The 14,630-nt window shown below is 50.0% G+C and overlaps 1 protein-coding gene across 2 annotated transcripts; it reads right to left on the bottom strand.

Annotated features, from left to right (window-relative positions):
* Window positions 1–239: 239 nt before the first annotated feature.
* Window positions 240–10,754, bottom strand: Fbxo24 (F-box protein 24). 2 transcript variants are annotated; one of them, XM_048433974.3, is made up of 10 exons: window positions 10,632–10,754; window positions 10,274–10,366; window positions 10,000–10,183; window positions 8,094–8,332; window positions 7,546–7,780; window positions 5,775–5,933; window positions 5,112–5,233; window positions 4,780–4,911; window positions 2,173–2,343; window positions 240–1,627 (listed from the first exon to the last, which is right to left on the bottom strand). In XM_048433974.3, the coding sequence occupies exons 1-10, from the start codon at window positions 10,701–10,703 to the stop codon at window positions 1,265–1,267; spliced, it is 1,770 nt and encodes a 589-aa protein (XP_048289931.1). In that variant the 5' UTR covers window positions 10,704–10,754; the 3' UTR covers window positions 240–1,264. The 2 variants fall into 2 exon arrangements, with proteins under 2 accessions (XP_048289931.1, XP_085538839.1); XM_085682713.2 differs by lacking the exons at window positions 10,274–10,366; window positions 10,632–10,754 and adding an exon at window positions 9,425–9,542 and having other exon boundaries at window positions 10,000–10,128.
* Between the last annotated feature and the right edge of the window lie 3,876 nt (window positions 10,755–14,630).

Raw genomic sequence — 14,630 nt, 5'->3', positions numbered from 1 at the left:
CAGGCCAAGGAAGGAAAGTTCTGACTCCTTATTTTCTCTTCCAACTATTTTAAGGTACTGGAGAAGGGTTAAGGGAGGCATGGAGTATCCCTTTCCCTGGGCAAAAAGGGGAAGGAGCAGAAGGTACGGGAACAGAAAGGAAAGATTGCTCTTGGAATGTCGGGGCCTAACCCCAACATAAATTATCTCTCTGGACTGGTGTGGAGGCGTGGGAATAATTGAGACACAGTTCACACAACAATATCGGAAGGGAGTCTCAGGGTCCATCCAAATCCTGAAGATCACCCGCGTTTATTCTCAAAACAGCTTTTATCTCCAAAGGTAAACTGAGGGGGAGGTTCATTAGCATTTATTAGCATCATTAGTAGCAGGACTAAAGTCACCAGCTTGGATTAACACCTCTTCCCAGCGATCCCCATAATTACAAAGAAGGGAGCAAAACCACATTAGCTATCCTGCCCCCGGAGACAGTCTGTTCATGCTATTGTGACCTCAGGTGCGACTGTGGCTTGAGAGCCTGGCTGCCAACACAATGCAGAAATGTGTGGCCTGTATAATATTGGCCCACACTGGAAACCAACGGGAAGAGAAGAGAACGGGAGCTGACTTCACGGGACTCGGGGCTAGGGCATGGCACTTCCAGAAGACTGGACTGCTGGGCTGATCCAGGCATGATGACAGCACACCTGTAATCCTAGCACTCTGCAGATGGAGTCAGGATGATTAAAGAGGTCAGCCTGGGCCACACAGTGAAACTCTGTCACAAAGTGAGTGGATTCCAGTTAAGGTTCCAGACCCAGCACAGGCCCCACACTGGGGAAGTAAGGTTTGTTGACTGGGTTATCCCACAGGAGAGTGAACTTTCTGGAGTGAGCTGTGGTGCTGAAACTTCTCAGTAAACCAACAGGTTGGGCTCCTTCTGTCTTCCCACCCTCACCGGCCAGGGCCCCCTCCATCCCTTGTCTCCCATAAGGCCCCAGGGTTTCAAAAGAGGCCTTCCTTTAGCCTTTTATTCTATTGTCCATCAAATTTCTTGTCCATGATAGTAAGGTTGGGGGCCCCTCCTGGGTAGCCCCCTAAATATTTAAAAAATATTTCCCTACCCTACCACTCTACGCTACCCTGGCATATCCAGCACTGCTCTCCACAGCTCGCCCCCCACCCCCACCCCAGTGTATACACAATGTTGTTTGCCACTCCATCTCTCCTCAGCCCCTAGCCCAGGGCCTGATTTCCTTCAGGAATACAAGCTAGGAGGAGGGGGTCAGCTCTCAGGGTTTGAGGTGCCTGGGCCACTCCCACTAGCAGCCCTCTGCAGCATGTCCAGTGCCTCCCAGAAGAAATCTTTCTGGGCAGCCATCAAAGGCATCCAGCCCACAATCTCCTTCATCTTCGCCATTCGGTCCTGCAACGTGAGGCAACTGTGGATCTGGCTGAGGTACTCCTCACAGGCCTGGGCTGTCCCCCTAGGGTCTTGGAAGGCTCCGGTCCCCTGGCTAGGTTCAGGGCTTCCCCCTACCCTGCTGGCTGGCAGGTCTCGATAGACTGGGCATTGTTCGATGTCGTGGCTGGACAGCATATAGAGGCACTCTCTGGTGGAGCAGAGGGAGCAGGCACACAAGGGGACCTTAGAGGAGAGAAGGGGTGGGGCTGAGGCAGGCTTAACCCTGCCAGGGCCTTCCAGGAAGCTGGCTAAGCCTGATGTTATGTTGATCCCTCTCAGACAGGCCCTGAACCATTAAGTGAGCTTGCTATGTTCCAGGACCGTGAGAACTTGGGTAAAACCAGCAGGGGCAGCAAAGGAGAGAGCAGGGAGCACTGTGTGGCTCAAGAAAGGGAGATTTCATGGTACAGGGGAAATAAAACCGATGGGTCCCTTGAGGGGTCCCAGGTGTAAGTTGGGTGACACAGGAGAGCCAGGAAAGTCTAGAGTTTAAGCCAGGCCTGGGCTACACAGTTCCTTAAAAAGGAACCCGGTGAGTTGGCTTCCCTTGCCTGACTTTCACCAGCTGTCCTCTGCCCTCCACGGGCGCATTGTGGCACAGCCCCTTCCCAACCAGTTTTCAAGACTTTCTGAGAGAAGGCAGGTAAGACCTGACTATGGTCCTGAGGGCCACCTGGCTCTATTGCTCTGCCCTCCCCATCCATTCGCTGGCCTGACTCTGCTCTGACCTTGATATGCAGCTTGACAAAGGAGGCGCTCCCCTTAGGCCAGCCAGGAAGGCGGCCTCCAGCCCCACAGCCGCACCCCAGCAGCTCCTTGCTGAAATCCGAGGTCTGACTCAGCACCAAGGAATGGTTGAGGCCACACCACAGGGCAATGGGACGGCGTAGATAATGAACCTGAGGACAGACAGACAGACAGCATGGCCAGAGGCTTTAAGGTAGGAAGGTTGACTGGAAGGCTTGGGGCAGACTGCTGTCTTGGCGCTGGAAGAAAAGAGGGTCCTGTTCCCGGTCATCTGCCCTGCTCTACAAACTGGCAGCTCTCTGTCCTGTCCTGTGCCCACAGAGCCCCCAAACACTGACTACATGGGTTCTGGTCCTTGGTAAAAACTTTGTGTCTTGCTCCTCATGAAATATGCTCTTCCTTAAGGACAAGACCTGATGCCCTCTTCTGGCTTCCCTGGGTACCTGCACACATGTTTGTATGGACACACATGTGCATTCTTGCACGTGCAAAACACACACAGTAAAAAAAAAATAAAGAAAGAAATCTTTAATTACAAAAAGCCAACAAGTCACAATTAAAAAGTTAGCCAGGCACAGGAAAGCAGGAGGGTTAAAGTGAGTTCCAGTTCAATCTAGGCTACATGGTGAGAGTTTGTCTCAAAAAACTATGTTTTGTTTGTTAGGTTTTTTTATTGTGTTTGTTTGTTTGTTTGTGATGCAGTGTGCACAGCACTCGTGGAAAGGTCACCTGTCAGTTCTGAGATCTGTACATTCTCTCGGTCCACCCTGTGGGTCCCGGGAACTGAACTCAGATCAACGGACTTGGTATCAAGTGCTGAGCCATTTCCAGGTCTGTTTATTTTGGGAAGGCTCATGTGGTGGTTTAAATGAGAATGGCCTCCACAGGTTTATAATCTGAATGCCCGGTCTCCAGGGAGTGGGACTGTTTGAGAAGGATTAAAGGATTAAAAGGGTGGCCTTAGAGGAAGTGTGTTGCTGAGGGTGGGTTTTGAGGTTCAAAAGTCCATGCCAGGCCTATTCTCTCCTCCCTCTGTCTCTGTCTCTGTCTCTCTCTCTCTGCCTGCTGCCTGAGAATCAAGATGTAAAGCTCTCAGCTGCTGCTCCAGCACCATGCCTGTTTGCTTCCCACCACGATGGTCAAGGACTAATGCTCTAAAACTGTAAGCAAGCTCCCAATTAAACACGTTCTTGTTTAAGAGTTGCCTTGGTCTGGGTGGTGGTGGTTCATGCCTTTAATCCCATCACTTGGGAGGCAGAGACAGATGGATCTCTGAGTTCGAGGCCAGGCTGGTTTACAGAGCAAGTTTCAGGATAGTCCCCAGCTACATAGAGAAACCTTGTCTTGACTAAACTAAAAACAACAACAACCACAAAAAGTTGTATTAGTCATGGTGTCTCTTCACAGCAATAGAACAGTAACTGAGACAGGATACGTGTACTTAAGCTTGCCTAGAACTCACTGTGCAGCTGAGAAGGATCTTCAACTTACTTTTAAAAGATTTATATATTTTACGTGCATTGGTGTTTTAACTACATGTTTATCTGCGTGAGGGTATCAGATCCCTTAGAACTGGAGTTACAGACAAGTGTGAACTGCTATGTGGGTGCTGGGAATTGAACCTGGGTCCTCTGGAAGAACAGCCAGTGCTCTTACTCACCGAACCATCTCTCCAGCCCTGAACTTCAATTTCTGATCCTCCTTCTTTCCAAACATGTGAAATGCTGGGATGAAACTCAGATCCCACGCATGCTAGGCAAGCATTCTACCAACTCAAGGACATCTCTTTTCATTCCTCTGTGACAGTGATGGATAGATAACTGCCTACATCTTCCTCTCAGTCTCTGGTTGGTTTGTTTTTGTTTTGTGTGTGTGTGGTTTCTCTGTGTAGCCCTGGCTGGCCTGGAACTTGCTCTATTCTGCCTCCTCCTCTTCCTGTTCTACTTTTTTTTTTGTCTACTAGGGATTCAATTTAGGATCTTGTGCATGCTAGGCAAATGCTCTTCTGGGATACATCAAGTCCATCTGGCCAGTCTTTTTTTTTTTTTTTTTTTTGCTTTGGTTTTTTTGTTTTTTTTTTTTTGAGACAGGGTTTCTCTGTAGCTTTGGAGCCTGTCCTGGAACTAGCTCTTGTAGACCAGGCTGGCCTCAAACTCACAGAGATCCGCCTCTGCCTCCCAAGTGCTGGGATTAAAGGCATGTACCACCACCGCCCAGCTAAGCAGTCTTTGTGTGTGTGTGTGTGTGTGTGTGTGTGTGTGTGTGTCTGTGTGTCTTCATGCTCACATGACAAGCATTTTGCTCTCTGAAGCCCTCTTCTCAGGCTGTATCTCCTTTTCTAGGACTTCAGCACATTCAAGTCTCCAGCCCACACCATCACTGAATCCCTTCTGCACACACAGTATGCACTGCACAGAACAAACCTTCTGTGACCAGCCCTGGGGAAGACCTGCAGCGGCAGCACAGGCATTATATATGAAGGGCTTAGCCTTGCCTAGGGGAGGAGAAAGTGCTCTCTAGGAACTATGGAAAAGTAGCTAGGTGCTGGGTTAGGAGACTGGATGAGCGTTGCCAGGAAACAATCTCACCTGTGTGGGTTCCCCTCGGTCCATTTTGTCTCCTGTTCCCAACTGCCCATATCTGTTATTTCCCTGCATAAAGATCCGGCCAAACTCATCCACCAGGCCAAGATGGTTGTAGCCAAGAGCACAGAATAGGACCTAGGGAGGTTAGGACAGCAAGAGCAATGGGAGCACATTGTCCCCAGGAAACACAGCTCCAGGACCGCCCCCGACTGATCCCATCTGCCCTCTCCCCGAATCCCTCTGTCCCACCCAGATCTATCCCTCCAACCCGCAGAGCCCAGCCCTCTGCTCCGCACCACGCTAACTGCCCGCCATCCTCCGCACCACCATCCTACCTTGGCTGGCAGGGAGAGAGCAAGCGGCATCTGGTGGTCCAGAGGGTCAAAGGCTTGAAGGGTCCCAAAGAGATCACGATACACCCCTGGGGTATGCACCTCAAAATACACTCCCCCCTGGTCTGGGGGGTCGGGAGCCCTCAGCTCAGCAGCTTTGGGCACCCATTTCCAAGGGATAAGACCCCTCTAGAGACTGCAAGGAGTCTCATACAATCAACACACCAGCCATATTCACCAGCATGCGTAAGCAGTGTCAGTGTGTGGAGGGATCTGCCCAAGATTGCGGTCTTGAGAGAGAGAGAAATTTAGTTTTTTCTTTTTTTTAATTTTTCAGTGTCTGTGTGTGTGTGTGTGTGTGTGATATGTAATGTATGTGTATAGGTATTGGCATGTATGTACCACAGCATATATATCAAAGTCAGAGGGCAACCTCAGGTGTTGGTCTGTGCCTTCCGTCTTGTTTGAGGTAGGGTCTCTTGCTGTTTTGATGCCAGACTGGCTGGCCCAGTGTGCAGGGAATTGCCTTCTCTGCCTTTGGGACTGCAGACATGCTACTGGGCCCACCTCTGTGTGGGCTCTGGGGACTTGACCCTATCCTCAGCCTTGGATGACCAGCACTTGTACCCATGGAGCCATCTCCCTCACCATGGGAGTGTTTCTTACCCGTGATATAGAGAGTGCTGCTCTGGTTGGAAGCCATGCAGGCCACACGAAGGTGAGGCAGGCATCGAGACACCTTCCTGAGGGCCAACTGTACCGTGTAGGAGCGTGGCTGGTCCAGCTGGGTCTCATTCACTACCAAGGAGTAGATCTTCCCTTCCTCTGGGGATAGGAAGGGAGGCATGGAATTCCACAGAGGAAGCGATTCGCCAATACCCAGATTAACACCCATGGGACACTCAACAGAAACAGTCACTGCTCTAGAACCACAGGGAGAAGGGGAGGGGCCCAATGAGATGGTTCCGTGGGTAAAAGCACATGTTGTGTGAGCCTGACAGCCTGAGTCTAACTGCTGAAACCGTGCTAGGAAGAGAAAGTGACTCCTGAAAGTTGACCTCCACATGTGCATGCCACACGCATGCGTACACACACAAACACACACACACAAGCACACGTATATACGAGGGAGGGGGAAATAAAGTATGGTGACATGCTTGGGAGGCAGAGGCAGGCAGACATCTTTGAGTTAAAGGACAGTGTGGTCTACATAATAAGTTCCAGGCCAGCCAGGACTGACCTACGTAGTGAAGCTCTGTCTCAACAACAAAAATAAAATAAGAAGAAAGAGAGCCAGGAGGTGGTGGCTCATGCCCAGAGTCAGGCAGATCTCTGGGTTTGAGGCCAGCCTAGTCTACAGAGCAAGTTCCAGGATAGCCAGGACTACACAGAGAAACCCTGACTTAAAGAATTGAAAGAAAGAAAGAAAGAAAGAAAGAAAGAAAGAAAGAAAGAAGAGAGAGAGAGAGAGAGGGGAGAGAGAGAGAGAGAGAGAGAGAGAGAGAGAGAGAGAGAGAGAGAGAATGGCTTCCAGCCCCCTACATTCAACCCTTACAACAAAACAGGGAGGTCTAGTGGAGAACAAACCTAGTGATTAGATGTTGCAGACTCTTAATTTGGTGTTGGGAAGAATGAAGCCTGGACATTTAGGTTTCTCCCTGGCATTTAGAAGTCCACAGGCTCTCAACCTTAAGGGGAGTGCAGTCAACTATGGAGGACACTGGAAGAACGGGGAGGAGGCAACTCGGAATATGAAGTGAAATGCCTGGCACAGAGGTTAGGAGGGGATCAGACTTTCACTGGAGTGGTGCTCTCCAGACGCTCACATGCTATAGCGTGTGCGCCTTGGGCGTTGGTACTTACCAACTCCCTTGTTTGAGTTATAGCCTCACCATTATCACTACCATGCTAGAATCTCCTGTCTTCTCCTTGAATCTCACCATATGAATGCTAGGATTACCAGCCTGCATGCCCATATCTGGCCTTTATGTATCTCTGGGAATCCAAGCTCACATCCTCATGCTTGTTGCAAGTCTTTAACCCGCTGTACCATCTACTCTGCACTCTGGTTTTATTTTTCAAACAGGATCTTATGGAGACTAGCCTCAAACTCTCTATGTATCTTAGGAATAACCCTGAACGCAGGATTCTCCTGTCTCTACCTTCCAAATACTGGGAGTATAGGCATAGACCACTACACCTACTTTATATGGTGCTGGGAGTTGAAACTGGTGCTTCACGTAGATTGACCCACACCCTCAGCCTGAGAAGGAACTTTATCTGAAATTCTATGCAGAATTCTAGAACTTTGGGGGTTCAGAGCCGGAGCAGGAGGAAGGTAGAACCCTCTCTTAACAGACTCCTCTCTTCCTCTCCACTGGCGCAGATCCTGAAGAATCTGCTAGATATTTGCAAAACGCTACCCTGTAGGCCACACCTGTGAGGAGCAGCAGAGCCCGCTGGGTCTCCTGGCCGACCAGCACAATCTGCTTGAAGCTCATGGAATGGTGGAATGTCATCTTGAAGACCCGCTGCCCACTGGACTGCAGATAGACCTCCACACAATCACAGGCCCGGCTGCCAGTGGTACCCACCACTGCTGGCTGCTCCCGAGTGGCCAAGACGTAGAGGTATTTACGGTAAACTGTGTCACATCTTGGGTCGGAGGCGAACTGTGGAACAAGATGAGGCTGTCTGGGATCTAGAGATCTGAATGGGCTAAGGCTAGAGCAAGTGGATCATGGGATGGGAAATGAGACGATTGGATCCAGGGCTAAGAAATGAGAGGCTGATTTTGGATTGGTATCTAACTCAGTGATAGAATTTTGCCTAGCATGTAGAAGGTCCTGGGTCAATTCCCAGCGCCAAAAAACAAGCAAAAATCAGGTAAATGATGGAGAAATGAATTGCTTTTAGGCCCCCTAAGGGAGAGGCCACTCAGGACCACTGAGATGGGTTCTCAGCATCCAGAGTTCCCCTACTCACATCCTTAGCGCCTCGACACAACACCACATAGCGGCAGGCCCGCTTCCACTGGATCTGGCCAAGGGTGGAAGATACCAGAGCATTTTTGAGGAAGAAGAGGGTCCCCACATAGTCAAGAATGAACACATGGTCCTTCGTGGGTAAGAAGCGGCGATAGCCATGAGCTAGCATGGGGGCCACACTCTTGCTGAGACATCGGCGGCGTCCTCCGAATGCCTGGAAGTACAGGCCTTTTGTATCTGAGGGTCAGAAGGAAATGGTTTCAAGGCTGAGGCCACAGGAGTGCTAAGAGTCAGAGCTAGGGTGAGCTTGACTGATCTTTCCCAGACTCCCTGGTATTTATCTTTTTTCATCCCCAGGACTAGGGATTCCTTCCTGGGGTGACACAGAAACCTTGCTTTATACCCAACATCTGCCCCACTTTGTCCCAGAGCCACATGTGTGCTTCTCAGGAGCATTCAGTACCACCTTGTATCAGACACTGAGGAAGTCTAAGGACAGACACAGACGTGATGCGGAAAGGAGAGGGAAAGGGATGGCCAAGGCAGGCCAGGCATCTCCTCTTTTTTCTGCTGTGACCGTTTCCTTAAACTCTATGTAAGTGTGACAGAAGTCACTAGGTAGCACCTTTCTGAAGTGGAGCATTTGGGTGACTGTCTCAAGCTGGGGTGGTTGTGTCTCCCAGGGACACTGGCTGTCATCATGCAGGAGCTGGCGTTGCTACCATCTCACAGTAAATAGGACAGCCACCACAACAAAGAATCATTTCATCTCTGGCTGGGGGTTGGTTCAGGGCTTCAGTTCTTGAAACGTGAGGACCAGGGTTGAGGCATAAATACTGGGTAGGCTTCTTGGCCTGTCTGTAATTCTGGCCTTAGAAATGGGATCCTCAGAGCAAGCGAGCTAGTGAGACTTCTGGGCTTGACTGAGGGACTCTGCTTCACATGTCTATATGTATGCAAACATGCATACATATAGACACACACACACCACACACAACCATGAAAAAGAAAAGAATTACTTCATCTCGACTTTCAGAAGGTGACAAAAAGCTGGGAGATGACTTCATGTATAAAGTGTATGCTGTGTAAGCATGAGGACCTGAATCCAGAGCCCTGACATCCGTGTAAAAGCAGGTATGGATGTTTTCAATGCTAGCATGCGCTGGTTTGGGGAAGGAGGCAGAGACAGAAGGATCCCTGGGGCTTGCTGGTCACCCAGTCTAGCCATGGCAAGCTCCAGGTTTCAGTGAGAGACTGTTTAAAAACATGAGGCAGGGCTAGAGACGGCTCAGTAGTTAAGAGCACTGGCTGCTCTTTCAGAGAGAAGACCTGGGTTTGATTCCCAGTATCCACGTGGCAGTCCAGGTCCAGATGATCTGATGCCCCCTTCTGGCATACACAGGCACTGCATGCATGTTGTGCATAGATATACATGCAGGCAAAACACCTATACATATAAAATAAAAATAAATATTAAAAAAATTAGGTGGAGAGGGATAGAGGAAGACAACCAATGTCAACCTCTGGCTTTCACATGCGACTGCACTAGCTGGTGCAACCCACACACATAACACATTGCAAAAGCTGACAAAAGTTAACTCTGATTAAAAGAGGGAGAAACTCCAGGTCTGGGGAGTAGGGGCTTCTCTAGGGTAAGATCTGGAAGCCTTGGTGCATGCAGGGAGGCCTGGCTGAATGGCATTAGAGCTGTGAACTGGATGTCTGCCAGCGGTGGCCAGAGAACCTGGAGGACACACTCCATGGAGTACATTTGAGTGTAACAAGTTTCTTCTAGAGAAAAGGTGGTCAGGGGGTGCGGAGATCACCAGGCCACTTGTCAGAAAAGGAAGTTCCCAGAATAAGGAAGGACAAAGGCAAGGAGAAGTTACTGAGGGGAAGTGTACAGTTAAGAATGGCAGCTCTCTTCCAGGGCCGGGCACCACAGCCATGGTCACGGACGCGTGGACTGAGCCTGCGACAGATGCGTCTCCATACGCCCTCAGCATCACACACTTCATGGAAGTAGTGGCAGGTTTGGCCTAGGGCGACAACATCTTTGACTGGGAGGAAGGAGGCGATGTGCTCCACCTGCGGAGGAGCAGGAGGGAGGAGGTGGGGCAGTCACAGGCTGCCCCTCAGCCCTGTATTCACAATCCTCACCAAACCCCAAAGACTCACCAACTCTGGAGGGAACAGCTGGACAGAAATAGGGTTCCCTCCCTCCTTTTCATTCCCAGCCTCCAAACCATCTGAGGGGCAGCTGCGCTTCACCTGCCGGAGGAGAAAGTGGAGAAAAGGGGTTCTGGGGAGGCCACACCTGTCTGTCTTCTCTGCTGTCAAACTGTTGTTGTGTTTCTGTAAACTCCACCTTGGGGCTCTTCCGACTCTGTCTCTACGTTAGCAAACCCAGCCATCCCTTCTCTCTCCAGGACCTCGGCCATCATCCCTCCCTTGCCTGCCTTGGTCCTTGACCTGACCCCGGATTTCTTGCAGCCAGGCGACTCCCTGCCCTTCCCTTGCCTTGCCACCCCCTCACCCTGAGCCCCTCCTCCTGTCTGCACAGCCTGGTCAATTTTTGCAGCTTCTGTCTCCGGCTTCTCCTCACCATCCTGACTGTCCCCTCCCTGCTCCTGCCCTCATCTCTCCAGGCCCCTTGGCTCCCCAGGCCCCAGGCCCCTGTCCTCGCTGCCTTTCCCACACCATGTCCCCGGGCACATAAAACCTTTTTGTGACCTCACTGTCCAGTGACTGTGACCTACTTTCCTTAACTTGACCCCAGAGCTATCTTCTGGGTTCTAGCTCAGAGCCAGTCACCAGGCGGCTCAAGGGATAACATGTTTTACTGAAGACACAAAGAGTGAACTATTGGCAGATGGTAAGTCCTCCTCTCTTTGGAAGTAGTAGTGGATTTTCCTCACTTTTAACTCTGAAGAGAAATCCGGGGCCTCCTGAGTAGCCCTCGGTCTCCAGGGATTTGTATCTCAAGAGTACAAAGTCAGAAAAGGAAACAAAAGTATAGGGCTAGATGGAAGCTCAGTTGGCAGAGTGCTTGCCTGTCTTGCATGAAGCCCTGGGTTTGATTCCCCAGTACCAGAGAAAAGCCAACATGGTGGTGCATACTTGCAATCCCAACACTTGGGACGTGGAGACAGGAGGATGAGAAAGGAATCCAAGGCCATTGGTGGCTACACAATGCATTACATGGCTGCATTACATGAGACATTGTCTTAGAAAAAAAAAACAAAACAAAAGATTGACAGACAATGGCAGTGGAGTAAAGGGGACCCTGATCTAACATCACAAAAGCGAGACGCAAGTGAGAACTGGAAGCAGCTTCTTTCCAGTCTCATAGAAAACAAGCCTCAGATCTCATGCTGCTTCCTAGGGATGGGTGGCATCGTCGGATATGCAAAGGGCAAGCTATTAAGGTGGCGGCAAGGGCGAACTTTTCCTGGAGTGTAGGGCATCTTCTAGAGCCTAGGCACTTAGCTCACTTAGTCACTTTTCCTGCGGAGTGACTGTGTCCTGGGGAAACAGCAGAGGAGGTTGCACGTGATAGGCAGGGGAAGGGTTACAACAAGAAATGTAAGACTATGGCTTTGCCAGGAGCACAAAGGGATTTAATCCTGTTAGAAAACCAGTGCATAAGTGCCCAGCAGGTCCACTCATTGGTCACTCTAGCCAGATGTTCAAAACCCACATCATCTCAATTATCTGTGGTAATGAGGAAATAGAGTTCATGTGTAGGGCACCTGCTTAACTTGTGCATGGCCTTGGATTCCAATACCAGCTTTCTTTCTTCAGTGTGTGCGGGTTAAAACAATTTCTCTGTGTAGCCCTGGCTGTCCTGGAACTTGCTCTGTAGACCAGGCTGGCCTCAAACTCACAGAGATCCACCTGCCTCTGCCTCCCGAGTGCTGGGATTAAAGGCACGGGCCATCATGTCCAGCCTTTATTTAAACATTTACTTTGTAAAAAGATTGTGTGTGTGTGTGTGTGTGTGTGTGTGTGTGTGTGTTTGCCTGTATGTATGTGTGCCATGTACATTCCTGGATCCCATGGAACTGGGAGTTTCAGATGGTTATAAGGTACCACGTGAGCGCTGGGAACAAAGAATAGGGTCCTCTGCAAGAGCAGTTTGCACTTTTTTTTTTTTTTTTTTGTGATGTTCTTGATCCCTCTGGCTCCTGCAATCCTTCCTCCTCCTCTTCTGCAGGGTTGTCTGAGCTCCGCCTAGGGTTTTTTTTTTAATACTTTTTATAATTTACTTTATTTTATGTGCATTGGTGTGAAGGTGTCAGATCCCCTGCAACCGGATCTTCAGACAGCTGTGAGCTGCCATGTGGATGCTGGGAATTGAACCCGGGTCCTCTGGAAGAGCAGCCAGTGCTCTTAACCACTGAGCCATCTTTTCAGCCTACAGTTTGCACTCTTAACCAGCTAAACTCTCTCCCAACTTTTAATAATTTAATAAATGCTTAGGCATGTTCACATAGCAGGCATGACTTATGAGACAGCAACTCCAGTTGCTGGTGGTCTGGCGATACAAAGGGTTTTAAGCTAGTGAGCCCTGGACGATGCTGCACATCCAAACCCCAGCACTTGAGAGGCTGTGACAGGAGTTGTTCAAGGCCATTCCTAGCTATGTAACCAGTTGGAGGCCAGTCAGGGCTATATGAGATCTGGTCTCAAAAAGCCAGTCTTCCTCTTTCCTTTAGGCCAACATGCCACTCAGATTGAGATAAAGACTGAAATTCTGGGACCATGTGAGCCAACAGCTAGAGCCACATTGGTAAGTACTGGAAGCGCCCAGGAGGGGAAAGGGGGATGTTGATGACATGCCTCATGACAGGGTCAGAATCATCCAGGTGACTCTGGAAAAGCTGGTATGAGTCATTACCACTTTAAGAGGAACCAGAGGAACCAGCAACCTGGATAAACCGTGGACACTGAGCAGTCAGCGGACACTGGTAATGCTACCATAAACCAGGGCAGGAGCTGCTCCTGTCACCGGGGCGGTGGACTGGGATACTGCAGAGTTCTGGGGATGGAAGCTGCCGTAGCAGTCTGTCAATAACGACCAGACTCTGCAACAGAAGAGCTGAGGGGATCAAGGATGTTAGGGTGTCTTTCCTGTGGCTGGAAGCCACACAGGGAGGCTCATTAAATGCTAACATTCTTTAAAAAATAAATTTCAAAAAAAAAAGTATTCTTTTACTACTTCTCCATTTGGGACCACTTTCTGTACTTTGTTTCACCTTAAGAAGTTAAGAAAAAGGAAGGAAGGAAGGAAGGAAGGAAGGAAGGAAGGAAGGAAGGAAGGAAGAAAGAAAGAAAGAAAGAAAGAAAGAAAGAAAGAAAGAAAGAAAGAAAAAACAAAACCAAAGACCCCAACAAACTTTAGTTTTGAGACCGAGGGTCTCATGTCCCAGACTGGCCTGGAATTGAGCTCGAAGTCTTTCTTGATCCTCCTAGCCTCTTGCCACATGCTGGTTACGGCAGGTTCATGCCACTACATCTGGCTTCAAATAAGAGGTTTCCAACAAACCGGGTGGTGGTGGCACACACCTATAATCCCAGCACTCGGGAGGCAGAGGCAGGCGGATCTTTGTGAGTTTGAGGCCAGCCTGGGCCCCAAAGCTACAGAGAAATCCTGTCTGGGGGGGGGGGGGGTTCCAACAGACAAAGTTCATTATGAAAGTGGGGGAAAGAGTCTCACGTGGAGGCCTGATATTTGCTCAACCTCAGTTTCTTCCTCCCTTGTGTGCTGGGCAGTGGTAGTGTACACCTTTTGTCTCTTAGTGCCTTTAGCACTCAGGAGACATAGGCAGGCGGAACTCTGAGTTTGAGGCCAGCCTGGTCAACAGATCGAGTTCCAGGACAACCAGGGTTACCCAGAGAATCCGTCTCTTAAAAGAAAGAAAACAAACAAAAACAACGATCTTGTTCTGGAAGATCATGAGATCCTTCGTAGTCTCTAAGCTTTGGTCTGGGCATCCACTCTGATGGAGCTGGCAGGTCTGGCGACCTTCCCTGTCTGGGCTGGAAACCCCCTCACCGGTCAACCCAGGAGTCCCCGGCTGGGACTCAGCCTGCACAGCCGGAAATGGTCCCTTCGGTTGAGACAGCCTGCCTGCGCGCTGGCCCGGGGCATCCCTCTCCCTTCCTCACTTCCCAGACGCCGGCTTGCTCCCCAGCATGTTCAGCTAGGACTTGGCTCTAACACTGTATTGTTAGCCCGCGCAGCACGCTCACGATCAGTACCTGGGTCTCAAAGATTCTAGCTCCCCCGCCTGCTGTCTAGTGAAAGGGCCATCTCCTCGCCTATGTTATTGGTAGACAGAACCGTCTTTCAGAGAAGAGGCCGGGACAGTTGCCCTTTCCAGGTTCTAATTGGTCTTCTTGACAGTCACTCACCTGAATCTAGCTTGCAATTGGTCTTTGAAAGAGAGCCAGACTCTCAGGCTTGTGGTCTCTGAGTCTTTAATCTCTTAAAGTTGAGAGCTGTTGTCCCCGCCTCCTGGGTGGGCCTCAT

This window comes from Myodes glareolus, chromosome 2 (assembly GCF_982192425.1).
Source record: "Myodes glareolus chromosome 2, mMyoGla1.1, whole genome shotgun sequence".
NCBI lineage: Eukaryota > Metazoa > Chordata > Mammalia > Rodentia > Cricetidae > Myodes > Myodes glareolus.
This window is presented reverse-complemented; position numbering and strand designations above follow the sequence as displayed.

Bases quoted from the DNA above. Each gene is read 5' to 3' on its own strand.
- Fbxo24 (XM_048433974.3), bottom strand. From the start codon at position 10,703: ATGGTGAGGAGAAGCCGGAGACAGAAGCTGCAAAAATTGACCAGGCTG. The intron at 10,184-10,273 runs GTGAGTCTTTGG...GCTCCTCCGCAG, and splicing joins AGCTGTTCCCTCCAGAGTTG to GTGGAGCACATCGCCTCCTT. The intron at 4,912-5,111 runs GTAGGATGGTGG...TAACCTCCCTAG, and splicing joins CTCTCTCCCTGCCAGCCAAG to GTCCTATTCTGTGCTCTTGG.